Genomic DNA, 22,515 nt, shown 5'->3' on the forward strand with positions numbered 1-22,515 from the left:
GCTCTCCTGTGTGGGAGAGTTAGGTGGGGATGATTTTGTGTGTGTGTGTGTGCGCGCCTGGGCTGCCGTGTGAGAGGGAATTCGCTGGGGGTGGTGATGGTGTGTGTGCGCGCTCCTGGGTGAGGAGCGGGGATGAGGCGGGGGCCGGGGTCCAGTCAGGGTCTCCCCGCGGGGTTCCCGTCTCCGCGGCTAGGCTGGGTCGCGTCTCTCGCAGCCGCATCTCCGGCCCTGCCCAGCCTCGGGGAGTCGCCAGGCCCCGAGGAGGGCCCGATCCCGCCGCCCGGCCACCCCGCTCCGGGGGCTGCTGCCCTGTCAGCGCCAACGGCGTCGGGGGCCATCCCAAGCCGCCCCCCCTTTCCTCTCTCCCGCGTCGGCTCTAGCCCCCTCGACGGAGGTAGAAGCCCTCTGCACCCTCCGCCGAGCAGGGGTCGCGGAACTGCCGCGACCCGCGGGATCGCCACGTTCAGGAAGCACAAAGACGACCCCGAACACGCACCATTTTCTCGGGCCGGAAGCCGCGGGCTCGCGCCACTCCCTACTGCACATGCGCGGCGCCCAGCGCGAAGGGGAAGGCGAGCGGCTGGAAGAACGAGACTTGCCCGTCTCGCGAGAGGAGGAGAGTCTGGGAGGCGGGACGGAGGCGAGAAGGGTTGCCAGGGAAACAGACGAGCGGCTCCCTCACTGCCTTTAGGGTGGGGGAAAGCTGAGAGCATCAGAATTCAGGCCAGGCTCTGGAGCCGCAGGGAAGTGTAGTGACTGTGACAAGCTGGCTTTCTGTATAGTAATGTAGTGTTAACTTCCTGTGGCACTTATGGACTCGTACTTTAAAGCAGATTTGTATCTACCCGGGTGGCTAATCTTAGGTTACAGCAGTGGTAACACGCCCCCACATCAATAGCAAAACCATTGTATTTCTCATAATTCTGTTAAACAAACAAAAAATAGAAATCAAGTGTTTGGACTTGATGTAAAATTTGAATTTTTTTTTGGTATAAAGAGGGTACAGTAATAACAAGAAATATCAATATGTGGTTTGTTGTTAAAGTTGAGTGATTAAAACAAACAAAAATACAAAACCTTTGGGCCTTGAGAGAGTATAGCAGGTAGGGCATTTGCCTTGCACATGGCCAACTGAGGTTTGATTCTCGGCTTCCCATGAGGCTCCCGGAGCCAGCCAGGAGTGATTCCTGACTTCAGAGCCAGGAATAGCCCCTGAGCACTGCCAGTTGTGGCCCCAAACCCAAAAACCAAACAAACTCCCCCACCTCTTTACCCCCCTACCTCCTGCCCCAATTTGAGCCATGGGACCAGAGGTAAGAGCTGTCTAGATATTGCTTGAAGGTGCTGAGGCCAGTGCAATGGGTACTGCAATGGGTAAGGAGGGGTTCTGTGAGCTGGAAGAAGGCATGCTGGGCTCAATCCCCGATCTTCCAAGACATCCTGGAAAAGGTAATGAGGGCTTAAGAGCCACTACTGAGATCCAAGACGCAAGATGCAAGCGCTTAGGGCCTGGGGTCCCACTGTAAGAGACACAGATGTGTCCCAAATGAAAACATTAGGCCATGTCACAGATCACAGTAAATTACTGCATTGTTGCATCATGTACACCTCAATGACAAAAACTTTTCTTAAGGTGTTCTTAAGGTCAAAGATGAAGCTTCCTCATGGTGTTGCATCACTGTATCACTGTCATCCCGTTGTTCGTCAATTTACTCAAGTGGGCACCAGTAACGTCTCTATTACACTCAGCCCTGAGATTTTAGCAGTTTCTCCTTATTCATGTTTCCCAAGGATTGGAGGTTCTTTCAGGGTCAGGAGAATGAGACCTATTGTTACTGTTTTTGGCATATTGAATACACCACAGGTAGCTTGCCAGGCTCTGCCACGTGGGCAGGATACTCAGTAGCTTGCCAGGCTCTCCAAGAGGTATGTATATGTCTGTTACTATATTTGGGATATGAATATGCCAAGGGGAGCTTGCCAGGCTCTCCTGAGTGGGCAATAGACTCTCGGTAGCTTGTCAGGTTCTCTAAGAGGGAGAATTAGGCTATTAGATGTTGCGTGGCTGCATTGCAGCCGCTTCCAGGAGCTTGGTTTTATAGTCTCTGGATGTTGGCCGTTGGTGGGATTACATGTCGCCGGTGGCAGTTTCTAGGTGTGACTGCCTAGGTACTGGAAAATGGGGAATATGGGTGGAAGAGACCCAGTACCGATCTGAGCAGCCTTGGAGATCTCAGCCCCGGGTCCCGCACACCTGGGTTCCTCTGCTGGTTCCTTCATGCACGAGGCTCATCCGAATGTGTGAGAGTGGCCTTGAGCATGGCTCTGGCTGGGTTCTGGAGGTCTTCAACTGTGAGGCTCTGCTCGGGGTGGGGAGGGAAGTGCAACCCGTCCCTTTGAGGGGCCCCGGTATTGCACATTACTGAAAATAAGTAGATATGTTTTTGAAGATCTAATTTTTAAAAATTTAGTTATGGTGTTCATAATATTTAGATTGCTTAATCATGAAGTTTGGCTCAAGTGTTTGATTTAGACATGAACTAACTCAGTTGTTCAATGACGGTTCAATAGACAGTCAAAGTTGGAGTACTGTGGTCATAGTCTTGTTAGGAATCGGAATACCACCCCATATATATTCTTCCTAGTGAGAAATGGTTTGCAGATGATGTAATTCACAGGCTAAATCTTTATTTGCCTCCTTTGTTTTTGTTTTTGGGCCATACCCAGCTGTGCTGGTGGAGGAGGAGGAGGAGCCTGAATGAGGGCTTGGTGCTCAGGGACAAGGCATGCAGGGGATTAAGCTAGTTGAGCTATGGGTCCTGCACTAATATTTATCTTCTTAATGTAATCTATAGATTGCCATGTATTTATTCCTTGAAAGGAATTCTAGGTCAAGGAAATAGTACAGGAAATAAGGCACTTGCTTTGCACGTGGCCTACACTGGCTCAAATCCCATCCCTGGCATCATATATGGTCCCGAGCACCACTGAGTGGGGGGTCAATACCCTCTCTCAGCCCCAGAGAGAAATTCTACTGGTCTGCATGCATGAGGACCTGGATTCAATCCTTGGTACTGGAGAAAAAAAAATGGGGAAGGGGGAATCATAACAATAAAACAACTGGGTTGGAGTGATAGTACAGTGGTAGAGCGCTTGCCTTGAAAGCTGCCGACCCACGTTCAATTCCCATCACCCCATGTGGTCCACTGCACACCGCTAAAAGTGATTTCTGAGCACAGAGCCAGCAGTAACCACCGAGCATTTCTGGATATGCCCCCCACCCCCACCCCGCACACACGCAAAAAGAAAAAAAAATCTAAAATGAAACAACTGCTCCTCAAATTCCCAAATGTATTTTGTTTTTGCTTTTTTTTTTGTTGTTTGTTTTGTTTTTCAAAATAGTATTTTGTTGGGGCTGGAGCGATTGCACAGCGGGTAGGGCGTTTGCCTTGCACGCGGCCGACATGGGTTCGATTCCCAGCATCTCATATGGTCCCCCGAGCACCACCAGGAGTAATTCCTGAGTGCAGAGTCAGGAGTAACCCCTGTGCATCGTTGGGTGTGACCCAAAAAGAAAATAAAAATAAAAAAAAATAATATTTTGTGGAAAGTAATTTAGAGAGATGTGATGGAGGAAAGAGAAAGAAAAGAGAGAGGAGGAGAGAGGAGAGTGGAGAGAGAGAGAGAGAGAGAGAGAACAGAGAGAGAGAGATTTAAAAGTAAACATAGACTTCTCCAGAGTGGAAAAGCCTGCTCTCTCCAAATTTGATCTCAATTTGGCATTTTGTGTTAGTTTGCTAGGATTGCCATAAAATACCATGAAACTTGTTGGCTTCAACAGTGAAACTGGGTTTTTGTTTTGTTTTTTTCAGACTTCTGGAAGTTCGAAATTCGAGATCAAGGTGTTGTCAGGATTGGATTCTCCTGAGCTCTGTGTCCTCACAGGCCTCTTTGTTTCTATGCTCACCCATCACAGGTGTCTTTTCTTCTTCTTCAAAGAAAACTGATCAGGGACCAGGTGAAGGTACTTGCTTAGCATGCAACTGTGGCACGGCCCTGGTTCAAATCCCCACACCACCTAGGGTCACATGAGCACCACCAGATATAGTTCCTAAACACCTAAGGGTGTACCCCTAAGGAAGAAATGGTTTGCAACAACACTGATCATAGTGAATCGTTAGGATCTCATTTTGTTGGATAACATTGGGTTGTCTTTGCTCCTCCCTCAGGAAGCTTAAGTTTATTGAGTTACTCCCACAACAGTGTCCCTGAGGCACACCCAATTCCATCAAGCACTAATAATCCTATATTGCTTTTCTCTTGCCTTTGTCATTTGCATGACTTATTATTTAGCAATGGCCTTTTTGCATAGACACAGGAAGACAGTTGATGCTATGTTTTTGTAACATGGGAGTTAATTGACTCCGGATAATATTTACTCCTGGACATCCATCATATTTACCTGCCCTAAGCCTCAGTTGCCCTTAGTTCCTAGCACCCCAAAAGGAGGTTCCCTGTGAGTTTCTAAGGAAAAACACATGGACATACACGGGACACGAGCGTTTGGTGGCTAAGAACCATTCCCCTGGCTGGGCCAGGGTGACAGATGGACCCACGAAGGACTGGGGGAACAGATAAATGTCCCCAGGCTGGTTGATAGTAAGTTTATTTCTCTCTCCTCCCCAGCAGAGAAACAGGGCCTGGATCCCTGGCTTGTCGGTAGTGAGTTTATTTCTCTCTCCTACCCAGCGTAGTCTGATCTCTCCCTTACTGCACTATTATATTCATAGCTTTGGTTGTAGTACCAGTCATCATAGTTCCATCATCCTAGTCTCCTCATTGTCCTCAAAATCTTCTACGTATTCCTACTTCTTGTGTAGTCCTCGACTTCGTTATGTTCCCCATTTTCCTCTTACAGCATAGTTATATAGAAATCATGAAGGGTGGAGATACACATAGATGGGGTTAACATTGTCATAACAACAAACAGAAGTAAAGACACTCCTTTACTTCCCTAGAAGTAAAGGGAAGTTCTAGGGGATTTACTCAAGGACAAAAATCTCCTCTGAGAGCTCAGCACTTCAGATTACTAGGAGATCTGCTCAAGGGTGGGATTCTATCCAGGGTGTATTGCTTTCTCCTTTCCTCTGCTGGCTATCCATTTAATCAGTCATAGAGGATTTCTTTTTTTTCTTTTTTTTTTTTTGCTTTTTGGGTCACACCCAGCAATGCTCAGGGGTTACTCCTGGCTTTGCACTCAGGAATTACTCCTGGCGGTGCTTGGGGGACCATATGGGATGCCGGGGATCGAACCCGGGTCGGCCTCGTGCAAGGCAAACGCCCTACCCGCTGTGCTATCGCTCCAGCCCCACTGTTTTTTTTTTTTGAGAATTTATTTCTTATAATATTTCTAGTCATTTTGTATGAACACAGTAAGAGATATATTAAGCTTAAAAGGTTGGTTCTTCCTGGGGACATCTCACTATATATCCCAGACCACAGTCTCAGGCCAGGTTAGTCTTTCCTAACCCCATCACGGTCCTTATTCAGTTACTTCTTTTTGGGTCATGACAGAGTTTGTTCCATGACCATATTCTTAACTTACTATACTTAGGTGCTTAACTTGTTCCCTTTCAATGCCAGGGTAGCTTATAGCTTGCCCTGGATCCATCCATTCTCTTGTTGGAACCCTCCTTTTGGGGATGTTAGGAAGTAAGAGCAACCAGGTTTACGTCAGGTAAATATGATGGATGCCCAGGAGTAAATATTATTTGGAGTCAATTAACTCCCATGTTACAAAAGCATACCATCAACTGTCTTCCTGTGTTTATACAAAAAGGACATTGCTTTAAAAACCATGTGAATGACATAAAGGCAAGAGAAAAGAAATATAGGGTTATTAGTGCTTCATGGAATTGTATGTGCCTCAGGAGCACTGTTGTGGGAGTAACTCAATAAACCTAAGCTCTCTGTGGGAGAAGTAAGGACAACCCAATGTTATCCAACAGGTCCTGATGAAGGGGGCTTGGGCTTCAACACATAAATTGTGGGAAAACCACAATTCAGTTTAATACATTAGAATTGTGTATATTAGGGCCAGAGAGAGAGAGTACAAGGGCTAATAGTACATGGGTACTATTATCTTGCATGTGACTGACCTGATTTGATCCCAGGAAGCACATGTGGTTCCCTGAGGACCACTAGGAGTGATGCCTGATCATAAACCCAGGAGTATCCCTAGAGCACTGCCAAATGTCACTCACTCCCCTAACCCTCACCCAAGTGTGCGTATTGATTTATAGTGATATAATTCATATGAAAAAGATTTTTTAATGGATACCTCATGGAGCTGGAGAGATTGTACATAGGATAGGGTACTTGCCTTGTACACAGTGGACCCAGATTTGATCCCTGGTACCCCATATGTTCCCCTAAGCACTACCAGGAGTTATCCCTAGCAAAGAGCCAGGCCTAAGCACTGAAGACAGCCAGGTGTAACCTCCCAAACCAAAAAAGAGATAAATAAAGCAAATATCTAAGACTGAATTTTAAAGCCACGAAAATAAGCGTGCACAAGTTTTAGGTAGAGCAGATATAGGCAGAATGCATACTATTATGGGATGGAGGAAATACACTTTCATAGAAGTCCTTGAGATGAGTCTTTCAGAACCTTGAAAGGCAGGAAGCACCACTCATTGCTGTCACAGTTGATGGGCATGTCACAATTGGTTGCCAAGGAAGTTGTCATCTACATGGAGTGAGGTACTTCCAGGCATCTTCATCTCTGCGACCATGTTTGATTTTCCAAGCCAGAAGCTATCATGGGAGATCTTTTTTCCTTATTTTGGGAGGTGGATCCTCCCTCTCTGCCTTTAAGTCTTCCCATCCCTAATCAGGACTATGAATACCAGAAGGATGACTCTTGTGGCGCAATAGGGAATTTCCTGTTTTGGTATTTTATCATTATATTGGTCCTGATTGTCTTCTCTCGGGCTTCTGTCTGGGTAGGATGATATCCTTTTTCATTTTAAAACAATATGTTTGTACAGGGGATTTCCCATAAAATAAATTCACGTTGATAAAAGTACTTTCTTAAGCAGTCCATTTTGGCTGGGGCTGCAGCTCCCTGGTATAGCCCCCGTTTTGCCTGCATGAGACCCTGGTTTGACCTGAAGCACCACAAACGTAAAAATAAATGTTGGGTTTGTCATCTTCAAAACAGGGCAATCTCCTTCCAGAGCATAGAAAGGGATAAGGAGAATTAAAGCAACTGTAACCCTATTTCCTTGAGATAACCACTCATTTTGTGGTATATCTTCCCCCCCCCCCACTATCCTAATATATATTTATCTTGGTTTTTAAAAAAAAAGCAACCAGGGGTACTGTGAACCAGACACTAAACTCAGACACTGTCATACTAGGCATGTGTTCTGTCCCTTGAGCTCTCACCCCAAAGAATTACTATTTGGCAGAAGTGCTTGTGGTGCCAGAGATCCAGCCTAGGGCCTCATACAGGTGGAGCATTGTTTTCTGTATTTGATCTTAGATGGTTGACATCATAGTATATATTCTCATCCTGCTTTTTAATCTAATTTTGGCTCAGGGATCATCTCTAGCAGTGTCTAGGGGTAACTCCTAGGTAGGTGCTCAGGGATCACTCAGTGCTGCTGTGAGACCACACAGAGCTGGGGATCAGAATGCAAGTATGCGTTTCATCTCCCTGGCCCTTCATCCTGCTTTTTTTTTCTGGTGAGGAAGAGAGAACCAAAGGGTAGGTTTGGTCCGTATCCATCAGGGCTCAGGGACTAATCTTTGTTCTGTGTTTAGGGGACCATTTGTTCCTGGGGAGCAAACCTGGGTTAACTGCAAGGCAGGCATGTATCTTAACCTTTGTACTATCTCTCAGCCCTTATCCTGCTGTTTTAAACTTAAAATTATATTGTAACACTTCCGCAAACTATATTCACACAGCAGCAGTCTTAATGATTGCATAATTTTCTCTTTTGCAGTTGCCCCATAACCAATCTATAATTTTGAGGCATTTAGATTGTGTGCAGTTTGTCTAGATGCTATATAATGGCTGGAATAAACTTTCCTGCTGGTTAATGACCTCCAAACTTCTTTTATTGCTATATGATTCTAATCAAGATACAAAAGTTCTATTTATAGATACATATTATAGGACTGAGGTTTTTTTTTTTTTAAAGAATAAGACAATTAAGTGCATAGATGAAGATGCAGAATGAAACCGAATGAAACCAAATGAAATAGAAGTAGTTACCACTCTCCAACTAGCAGGAGAAAGGACCATCCTTTTAAAAATGAGATAGGGCACTTCATCAAGACCCTGATTCTCCAATATATTTTGAGTAACGGAATGCTTATAAATTGCTGACTTAGAAATCTTCCTGGCCATTAATACCAGGTTTGATGATTAATCAAACTACCATCATTTAGTATTACAGCTAGAGCTCTGGGCTGGCAGCGGTCAGCTAGACTGAATGCTATATCAGCTCTAAATGGGGAGGAGGAGGTTTGTTATGTCGATACCAGCCATAGTCCATTACAATAATCAAAGACTCTTCCCCTCTCCGCTCCCGCAAGAAGAAGTTTCATCTCAAGTCTAAATGCTTCTTAAGGTAGATGCTTTGCCAAAAGGAGATTTAGAATAGCGATAGCTTAAACACATGTCTTACACTCCCTACCTAAGTATATTGAATTTGTCTGACCTGGCAAGAAAAGCTACTTTAGAAAATTAACAAAAAATTGAAATTGATTCCTGGCAATTTCATCACAAAGCCCACAAAAAACTTCGTAGCTGTTCCTCTGCTTCCTTGCTTACATCAGCTCTTTGGAGTCACAGAACTCTGAGCTGCAAGGGCCTTAGAGAGCCGGCAGTTCCACCACCTTAAGCAAGTAATATCTCGAGATCTCTCCTTTTTAAAATTTGATAAGACCCAAAGAATCAGTGGTTAGTGATGGTTGTGTGGGAGTGGTGGTGGTGGTGGTGGCGGGGCATAGATCCAGGTTTCTTCCCCTAATTTGCTGTTTCAAAGCATATTTTGAAATATTGAATTCAAGTGACTCAGGGGAGGGGCTGGAGAGAGTGTAGCCTGTAGGACACTTGCCCTGCACACAGCCAACACAGGCTCCATCCCTTCAATGAGCTCCTTTACAAGTGGCCTGAGTGCAGGGCCAGGAGCAAGCCTGAGCACTGTCAGGTGTGAACCCCCCACCCATTTTTTTAAAAAATTCAGGGGATACCAGGGATCTAGTACAGCCTGTAAGACACTTACCTTGCATGCAACTGACCCTGGTTTGATCCCTTGCACCACATATGGTCCCCAGAATACCCCCAGGAGTAAACCCCGAGCCCTACCCTCTCTCCTCCCCACCAAAAGCAAGCCAGTAACCAGAACTATTCAGGGCTGATTGATATCTTAATTATCTTAGAAGATTTTATTTCTCTTTGTACCCTTATGGTTGGACTATTTTGACTTCTGACGAATCCCAGATTTAATATCTGAAAACCATCTGAAAGCTAGTCAAGAAAGATAGATTCTTTTCCCCCTTCACTTAAAAACTTTCTCTGCAAAACTATGAACCTTATGCACAAACCTTGCAGTAAAAGCATGATCAAAATATGGTCATTATCCTCATGTATGAAGCATGCTGATTTCCTCTGTATTTGCTACTTTTATTTTTACTTTTTATTTGGATTTTTGTTTTATTTTTGACCATACCCAGCTATGCTCAGGGTGTATTCCTGGCTCTGTACTTTAGGAATCACTCCTGGTGGAGTTTGGGGGACTATACGAGGTTCCCCCGGAAGCACACATTGCTTTCAGAGACTATAAGTACTATAGTTAATGAATTTGGTTAGTGTTTATTCAGACTGTCAGTGCCAGCATTTCCCCAAACAGTTCCGTTCCAGGCTCCTCATCTTGCACACACCTCATTAGCGGGGTGAAGTGACTGTTCAGGTCAGAGCTGATTAGAGTCAGAAAGGCAAAGGCCAGACCCCTTCACTCTGTGACCCTGTTCAAGGCAGGCACTGCTGCTGTTTTCACTCACTGCTTCCTCAGGCAGTTAATAAAATGCCTTTGGTAACCACAGTTCATATGATTCCACTTAGTGTGGTGCAGAATCTTTCTTTTTAATTTTGTGATTATATTCTGATTTGGCATCAAATCAAATCCAGGAGCTTTCTGTAAGAATGCTATAAGCCTAATAAGAGTTTTGGAATACGTCCCCACTTTCATTGCAAACAAATATGCATTGTGGAAAAATTGAAGATTATAGGAAGATGGGGGAAAAAAACTGCAGATTATGTAGAAATAGCCAAACTATTATTAACTTTAATATTGAGAGATAATTTGTTTATTACAGGGGTCACCTCTGTAACAGGAGTCACCAGGGCTGTGCTCAGTGGTGTGCTGGGGGCAACCAGAGCTGTACCTGGCAATGTTCTGGGGGCTGTCTGATGCCAGGAATTGAACTTTGTACATGCTAGGCATGTTCTCTAGCTCTTGAGCTATTACCCAAGCTCCAGATAATCTTTTAATAATAACTTCCATGCATGCTACATTTAAAATATTTTAAGACCCACCAAAAATTTGTTGTTTTTTTTTATAGAGAATTCCATGCTTAGGATTTTCAGAGAATTCTTGAAATAACCCCAAAGAGCTAACTCCTGAGAATTGGAGAGATAGTATAGGAGCTAAGGTGCTTGCCCTAAGTGTGGCCAAACTGGGTTCAGTTCCTGTTACCCTGTGTGATCTCCTGAGCACTGCCCGGAATGATCCTTAAGCACAGAGCCAGGAGTAAACTCTGAGCACAGGGTGGTCCTAAAACAAATCCCCACCTGCCCAGAATAGGAGCTCCTGAGAGATACTTGCTGAACATTGTGAGATCAGGTACTTACAAAGGAATGGATGGGACAAGTGATGACCTTACAAATACCTAAGTATATACTTTCAACCCCCAAAAGTTTTGACTTTTTTTTTTTAAGTTTTGACTTTCTACAAAAATTCCATTTTATTTTTGACAAAAAAAAAGTGGGCCATGATCATTATGTGCAGCTTAAAAGTACTGTGCTTGTATTACTAAAAAAAAGAAAAAGAAAAACCAAAAGCAGGGTGCAGTGGTTTTTCAGTGTTAATGCTATAGTGATTTTTTTTTTTTTTGCTTTTTGAGTCACACCTGGCAATGCAGAGGTGTTACTCCTAGCTCTGCACTCAGAAATTACTCCTGGTGATGCGCAAGGGACCATATGGGATGCTGGGAATAGAACCCGGGTCGGCCGTGTGCAAGGCAAATGCCCTACCCTCTGTGCTATCACCTCAACCCCACAATAGTAATTTTTAACACTACAAATTATAAGATGGCATAATTGCAGCATAATTTACTTTTGAATTATATCTTTTTTGGGGCCACACTCAGCTGTGCTCAGAACTTTCTCCTTGCTCTGAGCTCAGGGGTCACTCCTGGCAGGCTCAGGGGACCATATGGGATGCTGGGGATAGAACCCAGGTAAGCCATGTGCATGGCAAGAACTTAACCCACTGTACTATTACTCTGGCCCCTGGATTGTATCTTTTGTATTATCCCAGTGACATCATATCGAACATTTCTTATGCACAAGGGGAGGCGAGGAGTTATTTCTTGGTAATAGATTCCCAGACAATTTGGATTTTTTTTTTGGGTGTGTATGTGTGTGACTAGGTATCAGACCCAGGATTCACACATGAAGAGTTTATGGTCTACTGCTGAGCTACATCCACCCACCTATTCCCAAAAGATTTTGATGTATCAAAATTATTCTGAATATTTCTATAGCTTTTTATATCTTCTGTATGAGTTGTATTGTACTGATATCTTATGACAAAACTTTCAGCACCTACGGGTAGTACATGGATTGGAAAGTGGGATTCCTTTCTTAATAGAGTACTGGGGCAAAATATCTGAAAATGGAACTATTTAAAAAAATGCATTTCTTCTGGTTTCCATATTTGTAGATACATCATGGATGCATCATTCGTAAACGCATTGTAGGCTGCATTTTGAAGGATTTATCGGGTATTAAATCTATTAATTCAGCAAAAACATTGCAAAGAGAGATAATACGGCAGACAAGGCACTTGCCTTGCATGCAGTCCACCCAGGTTTGGACCCCAGCACTGCATATGGGCCCCTATGCACCTATAAGGGTGATCCCTGAGCACAGAGCCAGGAGTAAGTTCTGCACCAAATTACTGGGGTGTGGCAAATCTAAAATAAATAAAATTTATTAAAAAATTTTTTTTGAAATGAGGTAGTGGGATTTTAATTATTACAAATTAGAGAAAAGGCACTTTAGGAAAGAAGAGTAACATAGGGAAAACATGTGAATAATGATATTGTATCACTGTCACTGTCATCCTGTTGTTCATCGATTTACTTGAGTGGGCACCCGTAATGTCTCTATTCCTCCCAGCCCTGAGATTTTAGCAGCCTCTCCTTACTCATCTTTCCCAAGGATTGGAGACTCTTTCAGGGTCAGGGGAATGAGACCTGTTATTGTTACTGTTTTTGGCATATCAAATACGCCACGGCTAGCTTGCCAGCCTCTGCCTGTGTGGGCGGGATACTCTGGGTAGCTTGCCGGGCTCTCCAAGAGCTATGTCTGAACTCCATCAAATATGGTGTGGTAATTATGGAAAATGGGTAGGAAGTATCTTATAATGTGTCGGGCGGCCGAGATGCAGAAGCACGGTCTGGCCTGGGGCGTGGCGGCAGTTGGGTAGTAGAGATCGCTTGCTGGGGCTGGGACCCTTGGGGCGGGGAGGGTTCTCACCCGTCCCCCTCTGGGGTGCCCTGAGTGAAAACTGCCTGGTGCAGAGTGAGTGAATAATGACAACTTAAGAAAATTTTAAAAAGAGGGGCTGGCACGATAGCACAGCGGGTTGGGCGTTTGCCTTGCACGCGGCCGACCCGGGTTCGATCCCCAGCATCCCATATGGTCCCCTGAGCACCGCCAGGGGTAATTCCTGAGTGCAGAACCAGGAGTAACCTCTGAGCATCGCCGGGTGTGACCCAAAAAGCGAAAAAAAAAATTTTTAAAAAGAGATGTAAAAAAACATAACACGGTAGATCTGATGAGATCATTTTCCTTAGAAATTCTTGAAAGTTATCGTGTCTGAAAATTAGGCTGCTGAATTTGGGAGGGTGGCTCATTATCTTTCAGGTGATCATACAAGCAGTATGGTTTATTTCAAGCATTAGTTAGCTCTCTTTTGGGAGTTAGAATTTGGTACTTGGTAGGACCGATGTTTCTTTGTGACAGGCCTCTGATAAATCTCCTGGGCACTGTATCTCTAATTAGTTTCTCTGATACACATTTCACACTGAATTGTTGTGGCTCATTGCTCGGGAAATTATGTCACTGTCACTCCACAGGAGAGGAAGCTTGGAAGCTGGTCCTTGGTTTCCTCTGGGTAGTGCATTAATATGATTTCCTCTTTGGGTTTTGCTCCATAGCCCATCACTCTAGTAAGTCATCGCACTCAGTATCTGTATACAGAGTCCTGATATCTTGCTAGTAACATCAGTGGTCTTGAAGACCCATTAAAGTTCTTTTTGATTTTCCCTCTTTAAACGCTTCTTGGCAACATTTAGGAATGAAATGATGTTTTGTTTAACTACAAATGAATTAGAGAAGAATTTATGATAAAATTGAAGTGTTTTGTTTGTTTTGTTTTGGGGGCCATTCCCAGCTGTGTTCAGGGCTTACTCCTGGCTCTGCATTCAGGAACTACTCTTGGTGGTGCTCAGAGGACCATATGGTGGGCCAGGGATTAAACCTGTGTCAGTTGCAAGGCAAGCGCCTTCCCTGCTGCATTATCTCTCCAGCCTCTAAAGGCTTTTGTTTTTGTTTTTTAATTTTATTTTCCCCTTACACTTTATTTAAGCACTGTGATTTACAAAGTTGTCTATGATGATTTGTTACAGACATTCAATATTCCAACACCAATCTCACCACCATTGTACTTTCCCACCACCATTATCTCTAATTTTCCCAACCACCCCTGAAGCCTGCCCCCATAGCAGGCCCTCAATAATTTATTTTATTTTGCTTGTTATAAATAATTTGCTAAAAGAATGATCAAAAAATATTTCCATAGAAGAAATTTAGTGAGGATTGTTGTATCTCACCATGGAGACATTAAGCCCTCATATAAGAGATGACTAAAATGTTACAGGTTAAGCCTTTTGGGTTTATATTTTGTCATCCTTGTGATTGGTTGCCTTCTATATTACATCCCATCCAATCTGGTGTGCTACTCCCGGTTTATCAGTGTTGTAGGGTTTGGGATGTCTTTAAATGTATGTCTTGGTACTTGGTACATGCGACCGTGTGCTCCAAGAAGTCCAAAATCTTTAATATTTAGCTGGAAGTTAAATATCTAACGGGGTGGTGGCTGAGAGGCATGTGAAAGCTGGGGCTTCCAGAAGTACAGGGAGATGGGGGGAAGTAGCCCATCCCTAACTCTGAAAATTTGTAGATTTCAGTCACAAACCCCACATACCTGAGTTTTTCAACAGATTAATTTCTGGATGAGGCTTGTTCTGAGTATTGCTGTTTGGCTGGAAGCATGGCAGCAATTGGCAGGCTTTCGGCTGCCGGAGCTCTGCTTGGGCAGGTGCTGGGCTCATCTGCCCCTCTGCCTCTGGGGTGCCCTGAACGGCTCAGCCTTGCGCAGGGTCCTAGAGAATCCCTGCAACTTGTTGATCTCTTTTGAGATTTATTTATGAGTTTCTGGATCTGACCAGTGAATGAGGTTACTTGGAACCGGAGGTGGTTCATGGATGTGATTCAAAATGTTAAAATCTTGGGGCTGGAGCAATAGCAGCAGTGGGTAGGGCATTCGCCTTGCACGCGGCTGACCCAGGTTGGATTCCCAGCACCCCATATGGTCCCCTGAGCACCGCCAGGAGTACTTCCTGAGTGCATGAGTCAGGAGTAACCCCTGTGTAACGCTGGGTGTGACCCAAAAAGCAAAAAAAAAAAAGTTAAAATCTTAAAGAATTGCCAATAATACGAACTTTAAAAAGTTGTAATCTAACCAAGGCTGGAGAGATAGTACAGCAGTTAAGGCACATGTGGCTAATCCTGGTTTCATTCCCAACACTGCATAGTCCCCTAAGTGACTGCCAGATGTAGCCCCAGAACCAAAAAACAAAAAACAAAAACACCCCAAACAAACAAACAAAAATTGACCAATAGCCTTTGACAATACTCTTTAAAGTGCGTGCAAGGTAAACACTTTAAACTTAGACAGTTCAACCTTTTAAAAAAAAAAACCTGAATTGTATTATTTATTACTTATGTTTACCTCTGTGCTATCTTTCTGACCTTGGTCAATACTGTCTGTCAACAAATGAATGTTTAAAAAAAAGAAAGAAAGAAAAACCACACTAGAAAGTCTCATTGCGGGTTTATCTTTCTGACACAGGTGTCCGAGAGGAGCAAGGAAGAAGACACGGGGTCAAGCACTTCAGTAAGTAAAGGTGAGCGCCAGTGTGACGTGTAGTGTGGGACTGGGGTGAGAGGGGGACAGGGAAGTGTGCGCAGCCCTCCACGCTGCAGAGGCCCCTGGGGTGAGCTCTTTTCTCTAGAGCAAGAAATGACGGAGTGTAACTAGAGCTGCTGCAGGCTTGAGTTACTGGTAGCTAGAGTTCAAGTTCTCTTCTCATTCCCTGATATTCTCCTTTTCCACCACTTGCCTTTCACACACCTTTATTCTTTGTATTACTACAGAATTCTGAGCTATGGCATCTTTTTCCTGATGTTGTTCATTTTATTTATTTTTATTATGGGGGTGGGGCACATCTGGCTGTGTTCAGGGCTTTACTCCTGGCTCTGTGCTCAGGGATCACTCCTAGCAACGCTCGGGTGGACATATGTGATGCAGAGGAGTAAACCCAGGTCATGTGTTTGCACAGCAAGCTTCTTAAGTCTTGTGCTATCTCTCTGGCTCATGAGATATTTTTCAGTTACCTATAGTCAGTGGCGTTCTGGTAAATCTTAATGGGCTCTCCAAAGATATGTGTGTAGACTTCATTTTTTTTTCTGATACAAAAGATACACATTATACAATTTACAGGCAAGAAAATATTTAATATTCTATATTAAAAATCAGTTATATGACTGATTTGGAAAAAATACTCTTCTTGATTTTGGTTGGAGACCTGTGTATCCTTAGCCAGCCTACGAAGGCAACTGATAGTACTATAGTTCTATTGGGAATTATTTTCTTTTCACTGTCACTGTCATCCCGTTGCTCATTGGTTTGTTTGAGTGCGCACCAGTAATGTCTCTTATTGTGACACTTATTGTTACTGTTTTTGGCATATTGAATACACCACGGGTAGCTTGCCAGGCTCTGCCATGCGGGCGCGATACTCTTGGTAGCTTGCCAGGCTCTCCGAGAGGGGCGGAGGAATTGAACACGGGTCGGCCGCATGAAAGGTGAACGCCCTACCACTGTGCTATTGCTCCAGTTCTATTTTCTTTTAAGTTAAGGAAATTGGAAAATGTGTGATGGAATGTGGTTGCTGTTGACATGCATGACTTCTTGGATAACAGTTTTCAAATACCCTGGAAGAATAACTCCTAATTTGGAGTGCCAGCCATCTGTAGTGGCTACAGGCTTGACCCCCTATAATGCATGTCAATAGCATGTTTTCTGTCACTTTCTTAAACCTAGACAGTTCATGGAACCTTAAAAAAATCTCCTAAATTTTATTTTAATGTTTATGTATTTATTTTGGGTCTCACTGAACTTTGCTCAGGGATTACTCCTGGTTCTGAGTTTAGGGATCATTCCTGGCAAGCGTCAAGGACTATATGGAGTGCTGGGGATTGAACCTGGGTCAGCCATGTGCAAGGTAAAAGTCCTACCCACTACACTATCTCTCTGACCCCAATATTTTTTGGGGGGTCACACCTGGCGATGCACAGGGGTTACTCCTGGCTCTGCACTCAGGAATTATTCCTGGTGGTGCTCAGGGGACCATATGGGATGCTGGGAATCAAACCTGGTTCGGCCGCGTACAAGGCAAATGCCCTACCCTCTGTGCTATAGCTCCAGCCCCTGACCCCAATATTTTTTTGAGGATTCATCCAGTTGTTTTCAGGGCTGATTCCTGGTTCTGTACTTAGGGATCACTCCTAGCGATGCTTGGGGGACCATATGGGGTGCTGGGACCATATGAACCCAGGTCAGCTACCTGCAAAGCAAGCCTTTACTTGTTATACTATTGTTCCAGCCCCCTTTATGTTTTTTATTCCACCAAAACCATTTTCAGATTACCAACATGATGTACTTAATGATGGACAAATTGGGAAGAGATGGGAGTATTTCCCATATGCATATGCAACAGCCAGAAATAGTTTTAAGAGCTTTCATCATAATAAAATGTAGTAAAATAATTAAGACGTGATGGGTTTTGAGTAATTATTCTGTTTCTTCATAATAAATTGACTCAATGGTAAGTTTGTATAATTTAATTTTTACTAATGGCTGTGTTTAACAATCATTTCACAAAATTACTGGAAATTTAACAATCAGTTCTTGTGAGCTGACTTGTATGAGCCAACTCCAGTTCACTATTGTATAAAGAAGAAATCTTTTTAGCTCCCTGCTACCCACATCACATACATATACACATGTGGCTCTTTTAAGAACTCAAGTCAAAGAAAAACAACAATAATTATCTCTGGGAAAGTTTAGAGACCTTTCATTTTATATTATGTCAGGTGTCCATAAAAGTTCAAAAGTAATAGGTTAAGCATTTGACCCTTCTGATCTTCAGGATGTTCTGTGTGATACTGGAAACTGCACTCAGCTACCAACATTTGCAAATAGGAGTGGTAGCTTTGCAGAAGGCAACTGAGATGAGTTCTGCACATTCCTAGGAAATACTCAGGAAAGAACAAAGTTAACTGTGGGGAGTTGGGGATAGGGAAGGAGTTGGGCAGGCACAGACAAGGAATGTACAATGCATATTATAGAAAACAGCAGAGGAAGCATCAGGGATGTATTTTTTTAACATGTAATTTTATATTTTATTTTATTTTAATTTTTTATTAGTGAATCACCATGGGGTACAGTTACAAACTTACTTTCATGTTTGCATTTCAGTCATACAATGATTGTTTACCCAAGGGATATATTTTTAATGTGATAATGAGGAGAAAAGTGGCTATAGGTTGGGAAGTTCCCTACTGCACAATCCAGTTCTATCAATCAGGAGTCTGGGATCCTTATCAATACAAAGAAATTTGTAACATTATGTCTTGGTTTGATCAAAACCAAAAGAACATAATAATGTGCCTGCCTTCAGAGAGGGGTTGTCATACATCCTGCAAACTATCCTCCTCAGATCAAGCTGCTTTTGTTTGTATAACCCCAGAGAACCCATCTAGATTTTGAGAAGGATAAGAAAGGGCACAATGTTGCGATGAACTTTGATTATTTGGTGACATGCCTCACTTGTCGATTTGTTTCATTACTTGGTAGGAAGCAAAGAAAGTTCCCAAAGGCGGCCAAACAATGATGGTGCCTGTGATGCCTCAGAAATGATGAAAAAATCCAAGTTGAGCCAATTTACTGCTGTCACTGACTCCGAAGTGGCTTTCGTCAATGCCTATCTTGAACAAAGGCGAGCCAGACTCCAGACTCAGTTCAGCCAGGTGAATCTTGCCCAGAACAACAGAGACACTACTGAGTGTGACACTGACATATCTAACTCGGGTGTCTCTTCATGGAAGGAGAGTGAGAGTGAGCACCCCCCATCACCTGCTGGGTTCAAGAAGAGAAAGCTGGCTCCGAGAAGAAGGAATCTGGGAAATCACCAAATCAAGGAACGACCCTGCCTCCACTGCAAAGCCATGAGAACCAATGAATGGCTAACACGCCATTTCCATCAAAGTGCTTCAGCCACAGCCCAAATGAAAGGAGATATTCAAGAGGAAAATACTATACCTGACATCAGCACACAATTAAGCAAAATTTGAATTTTACTAAGTACTTATCTAACTTGAAGCCAAATAAAAGAGATGAAACACGCACCCACGCCCTCCCCCCAAAATCATCACAGCTCTAAGTGAAGAGACTTTTACAAGAAAAACAATAAAAACATACTTGGAGCTTCAGAGGTAAATTTTCAGATAATTCTTATTTCCAAATTGGCCAGTGAGTTTGTTTATGGCACCAGTGCCACATCAAAGATCAGCCTTTATTCTGATTTTTTAATTCACAAGTACACAAGACATTTTATGTTTTTGAGTATACATATTTTGTTTATGTCTATACTACAAATAAGGAGGCTCTCCAAAATATATTTATACTCATATGTTTATTCATATGTTTTGATTATCTGCCTGATGGAATGAATTAGGTGAATAGAATTATGAAATAGAGTTGGTCCATGTTCTCCAGATCCAAATTTTCAGATGTTACCACCAGAGCTGTCTTAGTGTACATATGTCAACTAGGAGTTAGGGACAGAAGACCTCAAGAGATTGAAATAAGACCTGACTCCTAGAGTAGTTAAGAAAGCAGGGTGGGAGGGATACACAGCATGATGCAGAGGGGCAACCTGTCCATGGGTTGCCCATGGTTATTGTCCAAAGGGCCTTGCAAGTGTTCAGAAAACAAAAATGAGTTCTAACACTTGATAAAATGCCTAGGAAGACTTGATTCGAGTTTATTGTACAAGGGAGGGGGTTAAATTCTTTCATGAAGGCAAAGAAATTGGACTCAACTCCAGATACAGCAAAAACAAGTGGGTATCCAGAACCAAAGCTAGGGAAACACTAAACTTACTTAGCAGGGTTCTTGATAAAACTGCACTGGCAGGTCAGAGGTACCATGATGAAGACCAGTAGAAAAGAGAGCTCAGAGAGACCCCAGTCTAGTTTGCTCAGATAGGGAGAGCTGTTCCAGGCTGGTCATACTTCAGACATAGTGGAGTCTAGGTTTTCCAGTTAAGTGGAGACCTTTAGCAATCTTTATCCAGATAGATGGTAGAATCCCATTAGGATATAAAATAATGCCCAGATGCCAGAGAAGATGGTTGGCAAGGGAAGATAAACCACGAGCTAGACTTCAAAGGGATTAAGTCTTGGGGAAGGATTTAGGTACAACATATAATAAAGACCAGTTTTGAGATTTCAGGGGCAATCTCAGAAGGGGATGGGCCAGCCCCCACCCAAACAAATCCCTGACAGCAGCTCCGACACCCCAAAGGCACCACCATCCATCTGACTGACCACCCAGTTAAATATTTTGGATTTCCTGGATTGTGTGGCCAGATATCTCCAAACTCTACAACACCTACATCCTAGTAGGAGCTCATTGGATGGGACCAGATGGGATGGGATGTAACACAGAAGCCAACCAATCTTGACTAACAGAAACATTAATGCAAAATGCTTGCAACAACAGCTTAGTAAGCTCTCAGACAAGGACTTGATGTCCCCATGGTCGGATACAGCCATTTTCACAAATTTCCTTCTGTAGAAATATTTTTGGTCATTTAGTTAGCCATTTAGTAGTGGTAAAGCAATATAAAATAAATTATTATGGGCCTGCTATAGAGGCAGGCTCAAAGGTTGGTTGGGAAAGCGGAGACAATGGTGGAGGGAAGGTGATCATGGTGGTGTTATTGGTGTTGGAATATTGAATGCCTGTAACAAACCGTCATGAAAAACTTTGTAAACCGTAGTATTTAAATAAAGTGGGGGGTTGGGGGTTAAAGACTGCAGCTTAATACTGAAAATTAAGGTTTTTTTAGGTTCTATTATTTGTTTTGGGTCTTATCTGGTGGTGCTTAGGGTTTACTCCCGGCTCTGTGTTTAGGGATCACTCCTGGCAGACAAGGGGGACCATATGGGATGTTTGGGATCAAACTCTGGTTGGTTGTGTGCATGCACCCTACCCCCACTGTACTAGCATTCTGACCCCCAAAACAAAGTCTTTCAATAGTGTTTTGTTAGTTATCATGCAGCGAGGTCTCAGGATTCAGGAGTCTTTTTTTGACAGTATATTCCTCCACTACATCAAAGAGATGTGGGGGGAAGGGTGGGGGGTGACTTGAGGGGCATTGTGGAGATACTGAATTTAGGGTATCTGAATCCAGAACATGGGATAACATTTCTGTGTCCACTTGTAGGAGACTGTCTTGCTGAGATTGCCTCGGGATTGGAGCAGGTCGGAGGCTGTGAGAGAAAAGAAGGACATTCCAAGGTTCAACTCCCATTACCACTTTCCATGAAGACGTCCTTTACTCCTTGACACCCACCTCCAACAAATTGTTACCCCAGGCAGAACACACTACAGCCCCTCCTGAAGGTTCGGTTGTACCTTGAAAAATCTTCTATCTTGGTCCTATCAACATTTTCATGAGTGCATTTGTTCACAAGTTTCTCATAGCATATATCAACCTTTAAAGGTAAAGTTCATGATTTTATGTATCACAGTCACCCATTTCAGCACCAGACCACAAGACAGTTAAATAATGCAGTGGAATCAATATACAATAGGATTCATAAATACAAAAGGAAGAGCTGGGGAGAGCTGAGGCAGAAAGAACAGTGCAGGGTTCAATGTCTAAAACTTAGTGAATGATAGGTATTTTCAGCTCGATATGCTCACGATGCTTAAGTTACCTTGTTTCTGTACAGCATCTCAAAATCACACACACACACACACACACACACACACACACACACACACACACCCCAAGTTCAAAATATACTAGTAAATTGTAGAGACAGGATTTAGACCCAGGTCAAATTTTGATGACTCTGGCCTTAGTTATTTTTCACTAAAATGGAAGATTCTGATTTTAAGATAAGTTATACAGCAAAATGATAACTATACAGCAAAAACAATGTTCAAGCAGATATTTTGTCACCAGGAAAAGCAGGCTCATGTCTCTTTTTCCACCCCCAGACAACAGTAAGTACCTATGCCCTAAATATTTTGTTTGTGGACATAGATTCTAACCTAATACTATAATTGAAAGTCATATCAAAGACAGCTAATATTCATGGTCCTATCTATGGGGTTATAACACATCAGAGTTGGAATAAGGTGTTGGTAAATGTCACTAATAGCAATGAGGAGTAAGAGTTGAGTTGAAACCTAGGAGCTACAAAGGGAAGGGATGCACTGAATGTATTAAACCCAAGACAGTGGCCAAAAGTTGGGAGGATACACATAACCCAAACGACAAATGCACTGACTCAAAGGAATAAAGCAAGGATGTCATAGGATGAGGAGCAAAAGCGTAGCCAGTCATGTTGGTAATGGATTATTGGGTGAGGTACAGATGGGGCAAGGGGGGGGTGGAATGTCCTGAAACTAAGGGTGCAAGCACTAGTTATGGTTGGATGTTGTTTTAATCCAGATCCTTGTGAGAGCTGTCACATAGGGTCCCTGGTCTGAGAAATGGCCCTCTCCAGTC

The 22,515-nt window shown here is 43.3% G+C and overlaps 2 protein-coding genes across 2 annotated transcripts in view; one reads left to right on the forward strand and one right to left on the reverse strand.

The window, feature by feature from the left end:
• The window catches only part of TMEM209 (transmembrane protein 209), a 34,294-nt gene extending 33,693 nt beyond the window's left edge, over positions 1 to 601 (reverse strand). The window contains exon 1 of the mRNA XM_004608263.3: positions 497 to 601. Coding sequence (XP_004608320.1) covers positions 497 to 499 — 3 coding nt within the window. The 5' untranslated portion in view covers positions 500 to 601. The remainder of the gene's footprint in view (positions 1 to 496) is intronic.
• Positions 602 to 6,821: 6,220 nt separating this feature from the next.
• Positions 6,822 to 19,060, forward strand: SSMEM1 (serine rich single-pass membrane protein 1). The gene is made up of 3 exons (XM_004608392.2): positions 6,822 to 7,004; positions 15,495 to 15,549; positions 18,564 to 19,060. Exons 1-3 carry the CDS (start codon positions 6,822 to 6,824, stop codon positions 19,058 to 19,060), a joined length of 735 nt encoding a protein of 244 aa, XP_004608449.2.
• Positions 19,061 to 22,515: the final 3,455 nt, after the last annotated feature.

This window comes from Sorex araneus, chromosome 1 (genome assembly GCF_027595985.1).
Source record: "Sorex araneus isolate mSorAra2 chromosome 1, mSorAra2.pri, whole genome shotgun sequence".
Lineage (NCBI taxonomy): Eukaryota > Metazoa > Chordata > Mammalia > Eulipotyphla > Soricidae > Sorex > Sorex araneus.

What these genes read in the sequence shown, in the direction of transcription:
- SSMEM1 (XM_004608392.2), top strand. Translation starts at nt 6,822, where the DNA reads ATGGGAGATCTTTTTTCCTTATTTTGGGAGGTGGATCCTCCCTCTCTG. An exon ending in TCTCTCGGGCTTCTGTCTGG is followed by an intron (nt 7,005 to 15,494) that starts GTAGGATGATAT and finishes TTTCTGACACAG; the next exon opens with GTGTCCGAGAGGAGCAAGGA. An exon ending in AAGCACTTCAGTAAGTAAAG is followed by an intron (nt 15,550 to 18,563) that starts GTGAGCGCCAGT and finishes ATTACTTGGTAG; the next exon opens with GAAGCAAAGAAAGTTCCCAA.